Below are 11,138 nucleotides of genomic sequence, written 5' to 3'. Positions count from 1 at the left end.
TTAGGAAAACAGCGTTATTTTAGACCATGGTTCACGCAATAAGAATTGATTAGTTCAGACTCCTCTTTAAGACTCATCATGCTAGCCTAGATTCCTCTTTGAAAAGCGCATGCTAAAATCACCAGCAAGACACTGCATAAAGGCCCCCAAGATAACAAGCAAAAAGGTAGGGGTCATGTAATTTTAGATCCCCTCTCTTCTTTCTTTTCAGCTCCTTCCACACCTTTGCGGGGATTCTGGTCTTGTTTGATAAAATAGTTAACTTCTAAGTCAATTTTAACTTATTTGATCACTATTAGTTGTTTAATTTAGTTAAAAAATTAATATAAACGTTTAGTTAATCGTTTTTTATAACTTAGCTCCAAAATGCTAAAATTTAAAAACATACTCAAAATAACTTTTTCAACTAGTCTTTTAAGAAAAGAAATTATACAAAATAGCAGTTAATTAACAACTCATTTACCAAACAATTTTCTACAATCAGCTAATGTTATAAACTAATTATACCCTCTAACCCAATCAGCTAACAACCATTCACCAAACAGGGCTTCTATCTTTCTCAAAAAGATGAGAAAAACTCTATTAAATGACTTCTTAGAAGCCCACTGTGCTAATTGCTCCGCCCCTTAGGTGACATGTAACATTTCAACAAGAATAGTGAAATTTTGTGGTTCAACTCAGTCCAAAAATACCCCTCGTACGGTGTTCCTTTTAATTTGTTTATTGGAGGATAATTACCTAAACAAACAAGTGCTTAGGTTTCCGACCACTCCGATCCATTGTTACAAAACCCAAGACAATATTTAATCACTATTATTACTCGTTTGGTTCGCTGAAAAATATTTGAAGGGAAATGGAATTGAAATTCTATGGAAAATAAATTTCAAGAAAATAGATTCAATTGTTTGGTTGGTGGAAAAGAAATTACTGGAAATATGAATTCCATTATTTGGTTGAGTTTGGAATGGTAAGGAATAATGTGTATAATGACAAATATAACCCTACACAACAATAATAATAATAATAGCAGGGCGTTTGGTTAGAGGTGGGGAATTATGCGGTAAAAGAATTGTAATTCTATGGGAGTTGAATTACTAGGAATAAAGTAGGAATTTAAATTACAGTGTTTGGTTGACAGGAATAAAATTACTGGGAATTTCAATTCCAATGTTTGGTATGCATGTGAATTGAAAGGGAATAAATAGTATAAAGTCCAAAGTGCTCATTGTTGTTGTTAAAAGGAAAGATCAGACATTCATTTTAGGTTAAAAAAGAGAAAGGTAATTTTCTCTCATCAGTATTTTTTTTCTTCCTAAAATCCCAGGGGGGCCCATGGGATTTTAATTCCATGAAAATGGGGGAATTGGAATTCCCTCTAACCAAACTACGGAATTTAACAGCCTTTGGAATTAGGTGGGAATTAAGTGGGAAGGGAATTTAAAATCCCTCCAACCAAACGCCCTGTAAGAGTAATTAATAAAGAATGGTGAGGGTAAAAGCGTCATATTAGGGGGTGTTTGGTTGGATGGAAAACATTTTCCATGGAAAATGTTTTCCTAAAAGTGAAGGAAAATGATGTTTTATGTTGTTTGGTTGGATGGAAAACATTTTCCATTGGAAAAAGTTTTCCTTGAGAGTGAGGAAAACAAATTCCTAGCTCTTGTTAGGTATTTTGTTTTCCATGGAAAACTAATATGACAATTTTACCCTCACCATTCTTTATTAATTACTCTTATTATTATTATTATTATATTATTGTTGTGTAGGGTTATATTTGTCATTATACACATTATTCCTTACCATTCCAAACTCAACCAAACAATGGAATTCATATTCCCAGTAATTTCTTTTCCACCAACCAAACAATGGAATCTATTTTCTTGGAATCTATTTTCCATGAAATTTCAATTCCATTTCCCTTCAAATATTTTCCAGTGAACCAAACACGGCTGGAAATTAACAATTTTCTGACCACTTTTCCGACCACTCAAAAAATGGTCACAAAAAGTAAAATTATTTTAATTTTCCGTCGAAAGAGTGGACTGGGCAGAAAAAGGTTGGAATTTCCGACCACCTTCTAATTTGTGGTCGGAAATGCTTAAAAAAATAGAAATTATTTATTGTATATATTGGTAAAGTTAGAGTTTGAGACCCTTAAGACTTAACCCTGATTTCATTTCATTTCCGCCCCTCAGCTGTTCTTACTCCTCTCCTAAAAAAGCTCTCGCAACTGTCTCTGAGTCTCTCGCCTAGACTACCATCGCTGCTCAGCTCTGTTCATTGCTCAGTCTTCTCCCTTTGCCCCTCAGCTGTTCTCAGTCCAACGCTTCGAATCCTCCATTCGACGATGGTTTCCTGAATCCGTCTGCTGACGAGCCGATCTTTGTTTCGTCGCCAATCTACGCTTCTGAAGGCTCCTCCGATCCGAAAGATGAGAAGCCGTTCGTAGATGCTTTTGCGACGTCTAATGCACCAGTTCTGCCGCCGCCATCGAAAATGCAAGAGGAGGGATTTGCTCTCAGGGAATGGAGAAGGTTAGGCATTTCTACTGTCTTATTGATTTATTCGCTGATCTGTTGCATACTCACATCCATTTCACTTCTCTGAACTGATTTTGTCTAGATTTCTTTTAGGATTGAAATTTTATACCGATTATCTGTCTGAACTTATTTAGCTTACTGCTTTATTTAAGATTTGAATTTATTTACTTTGTTCTGCAGAAATTTTACTTCTCTAGTTGTTTGTTTATGTTATATGAACTTTTGTCCAAAATCTTCACTGAGTTTACAGTTCTTCTGCTCCTTCCTCCTTTAGTTTTGCTTGGTCAGTGGTTTAGGGTTGCTTGGTTGCAGGGTTCGGTGGTCTGTTGCTTGTATGTTAATCTTACATAGTAGTTACTTCCACAGCTTTGAAATTAGTTATTTAACCATCTTATTTGTGTTTTGTTTAGTCAAATTTTTGGTTTGTGAGGTCTAAGCAGCATTTCTTGGCTAGAATACTAGCATCTCCTTTAGGTCACCTAATTTTAGAGGCTCATTGTCATTATTGATTTATTAGTTAACCAGTACTATGAGGAGACATAGGAGCTAGATAACCCTTGTGTTCTGATTTTGATTCCGACTCAATATGAACTGAATTGTGGTTATCTATAATCTCAGTAATTTTTTTTTTCTTTTTCTTGCAAGTATTTTTTATTTAAAAATATAATTTTATTGTATTTTTTTACTAGTCTACAAACCAGTACAACCCCAAGATTATAGTTAAAGATTGCTTGGCTACCATAAAAACATCTGGCCATTTTACAGATAAGCGGAGAAAGAGATCACCTGGCTACAATAAAAACATCTGGCTACCCCAATATCATTTCTTTGTTCCTGATTTCAAGCTTTCCCAGTTTGTATCAGCTCCAATTGAGTTTGTCTTCACCTGCTAGACTTTTTCTCCCACAATTTTTTTTTTCATTCTATTTCATTACTTATCAGCAACTTTATAAATGTACAATGTTCATAAGCAGATGGTAAAAATTATTATGCACTTAACTTACAATATACTAATGCCTATAAAGATCAATTTCTGTCAGTTCTTACTTACACATTCCGACATCCCTTATTCATGATCTGATTCTAGCAAACCAAATCTTTTTACTTTGACTTATGTTCTAATAATTGATAGCTTAAATTCATTTTATTATTATTATTATTATTGTTGTTGTTGCTATTATCATCATCATCATCATCATTTTCTACTTCATCATTATTATTTTGCAAATTGTTTCACACTCTCAGCTTATTGTAAGTTTGTTTCGATGTTTGGTTATAAGATGAGATAGTTTGGAGTGGATGTGATTCTTCGTGGCACAACTTTCTAACAAAGATCCTAAATGTTTCTTGGACAAATGTGGTTCTGCAGGGAAATGCTAGAAAGATGTTTGAAAAACGTTGTGATGGGAACAGCCGGCTTGGGAAAATTTCAAAACTAGGCTTTGCTCCTATACTATGGTGTATAATTTTTCTACTACTTGTAACATATATCCATTCAGTCATCATGGGTAACTTTTCATGCAAACTTTTTCTTGTTTTTGTTTTTATTAAAACTAATTAATTACTTTGACATGTGATTAAATTCAATATTTACAACTATGTTTGATTCACAGCTCCTACTCTACCAAAATTAACTGCTAGCGGTGCTTTATTTGCATGGTTGGGTGTTTTCGTTGCAACTTCTGGACTAGTTATGTTTTATAGGTGTAGCAGGTATAACTCATGATCTTTTGTTGGCTATACATACATTGAAGAGCAATGCTTACATTGTGGCAATGGGATGAAATGACTAACTTAACCATTTTACATTTTTCATTTTATAAACTAGTTGTTAAGCATTCATCTGCTGTCATTCTTTCTGTGTTCTTACTTCCAATGTAAAAAATTTGTTGTTGCTCACTCTCTAAAACAATTCTTCGATTAATTTTCTTATGTTTCAACTTAGAAAAAGAACATTGCTTCCTTTTTTTTTTTAAGACAAAAAGTGGGTGTATTTATTTTAAAATTTCTATAAAGTCTCACCAAAAGAGGGACTGTAGGAATAAAAGTGGATGTATTATTTATGCTATGTGAACAAATTATGAACTTATTATTCATACATTTTTGCCCTAATGAAAGAATTCTCCTTTTATTCTGTTTAACACCTTTCCCTTCCCTAGATTTTCTGTCATTTTACAGTGCCAGGTCTTGTGAAATACAACTAATTACACATTTGGTGTGCATATTTGCTTCTCCGCACTCAAAGAGTAGTTGTAGAGCATGTAGCAAACTCAGACCAAGCAGATTCAGCATTAAAGGTAACAACATGCCGATATTTATTTCTTTCTGAGTAGTGTTGAATGTAAAACTTCTATACAACTAGCAAATTGAAAACGGATACCAAGTTCATGAAGATGTGAAGACAGAGGAAGTGCAACAAGTGACAAAAGTGGCGCAACAAATAACAAAGGTACATTAAACTTCCAAGTGATAGTTTCCATGGAGCTTCGGAGAGCTACTGCTATCGGATTTTACTGTTTACTTATAATAATGAGGAAATCTGTGACTGTCTGCAGGATTCCTATCCTCCCTTCTCTTTAACAAAACAAAGATCACTGACAGATAAGCAGGAGGCAAGTAGTAAAAACATATGAGAAGAAAGAAGAAAGTAGCACAAAAGATATCTAAGGTAAGCTGAATTGGAGGAAGGGAAGCAAGACAGAAAATGAGGGATCAAGATTCGGTCACTTCTCACTTCCATGGAGAACTGTTGTTACTCTACAACTTGAGAGTGGGAGGCCTTCCTCGTAAGGATTATATAGCTCAATTCCAACTTCTCATAATGGAATCTTGTGTATTGCTTTTATTGCTAATTCTCTTGCATAACCAGTGTTTATAATCTTTGATAGCTTTGTACATAATGTCTTGAAGAGGTTCTTATTTGAAGAGACAGATGAATCAATCAAAGGCTTGACTAAGGTAACCTACTACTCCATGGTACATGAGTTTTGAATAAATCTTATTTAGCATACCATGTCCAAGGTTTGAGTTACAATTGCCTTTTGTTTATACTTGAGAAATTGCTTTCATTTGACCTTGATAATAGTACTTTTATTTGGAGTTTTTGTTGTCCAAGACTTTAATAGTTATTAGCCATTTATGGTTTAGAACTTTATATAGATGCTTATAACTCATTTGTAGTAACACTTAAGAATAGACCAATAGTTAACAATTTATTAATTTATTCTCCTGAAATTAGTATTTTTAAATTTGGGTAAAAGCTAAAGCTTTGTTATGTCTGAATGAGTTGGTTGATTCCATGTGTTTAACAAATGAGGCAATGATGTTGAACTGCATTACTCCATTTAAGAGAGCTCTAACCATGAGTGCAATTCAAAACTGAGATGAAAATGATAAAGCTAGCTTGTTTATATATTTCTGCTTCTTTCAGCTGCCTAATAGTGAAAATGCCAAATCTGCAGAAGGACAATGGAAACACTGATGATGGAACAAGCTGCTTCCATACTGCAAATGTGTCCTGGGAACTTCTGTCTTTCCTGTTTATACATTTAGACTTAAGAGACTAATAGAAATGCCATATTTTGACTTGTTTTAAATTTTCAATTGTATATTGATGAATGAATTATCTTCAAGCATATGAAATGTGTATTTTATGTTTTTCACCAAATAATATATATATATATATATATATATACATATTCATTTCATTACAGAGGATTCCTCTGTAGTGAAATGAATTTTTTTTATTGACTGTGTCCAGATTTCCGACCACCAAAGTGGTCGAAAAATCTGGACGCACCTAACTATTCTGTTGGCCATTTTTTCCGACGCCCTTAGAAAAGTGGTTACTCTTTCCGACCACTCTCTCTGGTGGTTGGAAATAGCTAGGGGAATTTTTCCGAATACCCAAATTGGTCGGAAAAGAGGTCGGAACAGGCGTTTCCGACCTAATTAAGGCTGTTTCCGACCACTTTTCGGTGGTCGGAAAATGACAAATTTCCAGCAGTGAAACGAGCCGTTAGTTTTCCATGGAAAACCTTTTCCATGGAAAACAAAATACCTAACATGAGCTAGGAATTTGTTTTCCTCATTCTCGAGGAAAACTTTTTCTAATGGAAAATGTTTTCCGTCCAACCAAACAACATAAAACATCATTTTCCTTCACTTTTAGGAAAACATTTTCCATGGAAAATGTTTTCCATCCAACCAAACACCCCCTTATAGTTTACTTGTCTAATAAAATTATTGATTCCTATGGAGAGTTTATAACCATTTTAGATTGATGAGTCGATCAATTACATACGAGCAACTTAAATTAATTTACCTCTTTGAAATCCTTTGCCACTTAGGATCAAATGTTATTAATTTTTAAATAATTAATACTTGGAGGAGTTAGGTTGATGCAATGAGCACATTCATTTCACCAAACAAATCAAACAGAAGCTTGACATTATCATCAATAAAATATGGTTCAACAATCAACACATGCATTGTCCATAAAAACTATGGTGATGATCCAACAAGACAACAACAACACTTAGCTGCTTAACTCTATCTTATCAACACACAGCTGCATGCATGATGTCATACATACATACAACTCAAATTAAAACTAAGCAGCAGAGCAGAGTTTATTGACTTGGCTTGCGTTGCATACACATTCCTAAAGGGATATGATAATGATTTAATTGTTCGTTCTCCCTCATTGGACCATCCATATATCAAACCAAACCAACCAGTACGTACCATAAAAGTTCTTAAGGATTAAGGAAACACATGCAATAGGTAGAAACTAATAACATTCAACTCTTCTGGAACAAGCCAGCAGAAGAATCCTGCTGCATTCTTGAGAGTGCCTTCTCCAGCTGGCCCCATTTCTGCTCCAAGGTCCCGGTATACCCAACCGACATTCTGATCAGTCCGGGAGAGATTCCGGCGAGCTCCTTGGCCTCGGTGTTCATCTCGCTGCTGGTGCTGCTGCCGGAGCAGGACATGAGGGTCTCGTAGTAGCCCAAGCTGACGGCGATGAACCCGAACTGTGTGTGGTTTTGCAGCAGGTTCATGAAGCGGTTGGCCCGGTCCTCCGTCTCCATGTCGACGCCGATGAGGCCGCCGAAGCCGTAGCCCTTGTTGGCCATGGACTTGAAGAGGGCGTGATCCGGGTGCTCTTCCAGCCCCGGGTAGATCACTCTTATCCCCACCTTCTTCAGCCTCGTCGCGAACTGCATCGCCCGGTTGCAGTGCTCCTTCATTCTCAGCCCCAAATGGGGAATCCGTTCTGAAAGCTCAAACGCCACCTTCGCGTTCATCGTTGGACCCAATAGCATTAGCGGCCCATCACACAGGTCCATCATTGCGTTCACAACGCTTGCTGGTCCACACACCGCTCCTAACAACACACAACAACAATTAATACTCTTACACAATTTTGCAATCATTACACTAATGTATGATCACGACACAAATAATGTACTATTAATATATTAAAAATGTACATTTTATTCAGGAAATGTATATTATTTGTACATTCACTACACAAATAATGTACTATTAATATAATAATAAAAATGTACATTGTAAAAATATATTATTTGTATATTCAGTACACGTACAAATAATGTACTTTTTATTATGGTGCACACAACACTGTATGAACCATCGTCCACCCAATAATTTGCCACAATTTTTTGTTAAATAGCATTTGCAACTTTTTAGATAATTTAAATAAATTAAAAATAAAAAAAATTTTAAAAGTAAAAAATAATATTATACGGAGTAATTGGGAATGAAAAGTAAAATAATATAGAGAAAGCTACACATGATAAATGATTTGTTTTTCTTTTAAAAAAGGAGATGAAATTAACAATAAAACTTTAGCACAAGTTTGAACCCTATAGTTAAACGTCTATCACCTTAAAGACTATAAGAGAGAAGGTAAATTGTGAGATATATGTCAGTAAGTGTTTACCTTTTGTTTCGACTACTAAACAATGGTGGGTCCTAATTAAACCTTATCATAATTGATTTCGATATTTTATCGTGTCCAAATGTAAATCGAGGATAAAATAAAGTGAGGGAAATCTGGGTGTGGAATCTCAATAAGATATACTCCGAATCATACCAAGATCATAAAATATTCCATACTAAAATAGTGGAGCATGAATCTGTGATAAGGATGGACACGTGTTTCAAATCGAAAAGCACAAATAGTAGGGACTAGGGAGTATGTCTGATCTGCTACAGTTCCCCCAAATAATAAAAAAAAAAAATTAATAAAGCATGGGTTTATAATATAATATAGTATATTCCACAGGACTAGGCCCCAACTAACACGTTAACGACAAATCTGCATCCATTGAACCAAATGTAACCCATACACACTCTCATTACTTTTCCAACCCTTTCACTCTTTCTCAACCTATACCTTACACATAACCGAATTCGGGTATCTGTTAGGGACCTGAATGTAACCGTGATCGCTAACAAATACCCGAATTCGGATCCATAAAAAATAAGTAAGCATTTAAATTAATGTATCACTGAAATACATCCTACAATTTACCTAATTTGGAGTTTGAAATTTAAACGTATTTTTGAAACAATTTCAAGATATTCCAGTGGAGCCATGTGAAGATACCCATAGGTGTACAGTCTCCATCTGTGAACCAAATGTAGCAGAGTTGAAGGTCCCTACTTTGGGTGCCACATGTTGCAACTTATGTAGTATAGCGACGAAATGCGTTGCAGTATCATGTGAAGGCTTTTGGACTTTTTGTGACAGATCACATGTAATTTACACTTTTATCTCAACTTCATGCTTGCTTATATAATAATCATTGTCTCCTCTCTCTCTACTTTTTTCTTTTTAAGAAATAACATAAATTGTTATTTTTCTTGACCGTTATTCTACTTTAATAATTAATTATTCTTCTATCTCATTTTACTTAATTAGCTAAACTAATCATGAGAAACACCCTAATTATAGGAGGCACCTTTAAACCTATTCAAATTAAGTACAAGGTCACTCACCCCAACCAAATTCCTTAACTAACCATTTATACTTTTTTTTTTTTTTTACTTATATTTAATAATTTTTTAATATATAAATTTAATACTAAATTAAATAATTGGGTTAATCGAACAAGACGGAATTAATACTGGATAATAAGGACGAAAGAGTAGCGAAAGGACACGTGGGTACGAATGAAAAGCGTGGAAAGAAGACACGAGTTTAATGATGTACCTGCGATGATGTCGGCCCCGCCACTGATGAACTTGGAGACGCTGTGAACCACGACGTCGGCGCCCAATTTGGCCGGCGACAGGACCATCGGAGAGAAGGTGTTGTCGACGACCACCATGGCTCCCTTGTCGTGGGCTATCCGGGAGAGCTCCGGGATGTTAGCGACGGTGAGGGTTGGATTGGCGACGCTTTCGAAGTAGAGGACCTTGGTCTTTCCCTCAACGATGGCGTCTTTCACGGCGGCGAGGTCCCGGATGTCGACGAAGGTGGTGGTGATGTTGCAGACGCGGGGGAGGAAATGGGTGAGCAGGGCGTGGGTGCCGCCGTAGAGGGTACGCGCCGCCACCACGTGATCGCCGGAGCTGAGGAGCTGGAACATGACCGACGAGATCGCCGACATGCCGGAGGCGGTACAGTAGGCCGCCTCGGTGCCTTCCATGGCGGCCATGAGGCGGCTGACGTTGAGGACGGTGGGGTTGAAGTGGCGGCTGTAGATGAAGTAATCGTTATCGGGTCCCAGCTCCCCGGAGAACATTCGCCGCAGCGACTCCGGCTCCATGACCGTGAAGGTGGCGGAGGCCTCGATGGACATGTTGACGCCGCCGTGCTCGCCGAACTCGTGGCGGGCGCTGGCCAACGCCGCCGCCGGGTCCTCCCACATCTGCACCGCCGGCTTGCCGCCCTTCTTCGCCTTCATCATATCGTCGCGCTCCCATTCCTCGGAACCCGGCCTCCTTTTGTTTGAAACGTTGACGTTTTGATGGATGGTCTCCGCCATTGTTGCACAGAAATCGCAAGAAATTAGAGAGATCAGTTTTGTCGGAGAAGATAATGATGAGATTGACAGTGTTAGTTAATGCGATCGAGTGTGTATATATAGTACCCCGCTGCCACAAAGTAATCGTAACGGAAGAAAATTAGATAAATACAATTGCCATAAATTGAGTGACGTGGCGTCCACATACAAAATGAATCGGGTCGGTTTTCCAGTTTCTGTGGAATATGTTTGGTAATTGGTAGGTTGTAAAATACAAATTGTCTTTGTTATCCAAACATAGCATGCAGCCAGTCAAACCACGTTAAGCCTTATACAATCTTCCATTAAAAATAGGAAAAATGGTCAAATAGGTCCTCGAACTTTAGTTTAAAAGTCAATTAGGCCCCTAAACTTTTTAAAGGTGCAATTCCACACATCAACAATTCATTTAAGTGCAATGAAGCCCAAAAATAAATTAATGACCTGCCATCACAGGTCATTAGGGTTCAGGTCACCTTTCGGCGAATTTTTCGGCAAAAAAAAAAAGTGACCGGCGCAATTTTCGGCAAAAAAAGTTACCGGCGAAATTTCTGGCAAA

The 11,138-nt window shown here is 36.8% G+C and overlaps 1 protein-coding gene and 1 long non-coding RNA gene across 4 annotated transcripts; one reads left to right on the top strand and one right to left on the bottom strand.

The window, feature by feature from the left end:
* The first annotated feature begins 2,166 nt into the window (after window positions 1–2,166).
* LOC109146475 lies at window positions 2,167–6,202 on the top strand. Of its 3 annotated transcripts, XR_002048450.1 has the most exons (8): window positions 2,167–2,534; window positions 3,910–4,048; window positions 4,154–4,253; window positions 4,700–4,837; window positions 4,903–4,989; window positions 5,096–5,326; window positions 5,429–5,498; window positions 6,002–6,202. It is a non-coding gene; the product is annotated as an uncharacterized LOC109146475 (long non-coding RNA). The 3 variants fall into 3 exon arrangements; XR_002048449.1 differs by having other exon boundaries at window positions 4,154–4,837; XR_002048451.1 differs by having other exon boundaries at window positions 4,154–4,837; window positions 5,971–6,202.
* A 944-nt stretch (window positions 6,203–7,146) lies between these two features.
* LOC109146474 (methionine gamma-lyase) lies at window positions 7,147–10,743 on the bottom strand. The gene is made up of 2 exons (XM_019294121.1): window positions 9,784–10,743; window positions 7,147–7,929 (listed from the first exon to the last, which is right to left on the bottom strand). Exons 1-2 carry the CDS (start codon window positions 10,559–10,561, stop codon window positions 7,343–7,345), a joined length of 1,365 nt encoding a protein of 454 aa, XP_019149666.1. The 5' UTR covers window positions 10,562–10,743; the 3' UTR covers window positions 7,147–7,342.
* Between the last annotated feature and the right edge of the window lie 395 nt (window positions 10,744–11,138).

The sequence above is a fragment of the Ipomoea nil genome, unplaced genomic scaffold (assembly GCF_001879475.1).
Source record: "Ipomoea nil cultivar Tokyo-kokei standard unplaced genomic scaffold, Asagao_1.1 scaffold1932, whole genome shotgun sequence".
Lineage (NCBI taxonomy): Eukaryota > Viridiplantae > Streptophyta > Magnoliopsida > Solanales > Convolvulaceae > Ipomoea > Ipomoea nil.
The sequence above is the reverse complement of the archived record's forward strand: the minus strand, read 5'-3'. Positions and strand labels throughout refer to the sequence as shown.

Coding starts and splice junctions, on each gene's coding strand:
- LOC109146474 (XM_019294121.1), bottom strand. CDS start 10,561: ATGGCGGAGACCATCCATCAAAACGTCAACGTTTCAAACAAAAGGAGG. Junction 7,930..9,783: donor CGGGGCCGACATCATCGCAG/GTACATCATTAA, acceptor GTGTGTTGTTAG/GAGCGGTGTGTGGACCAGCA.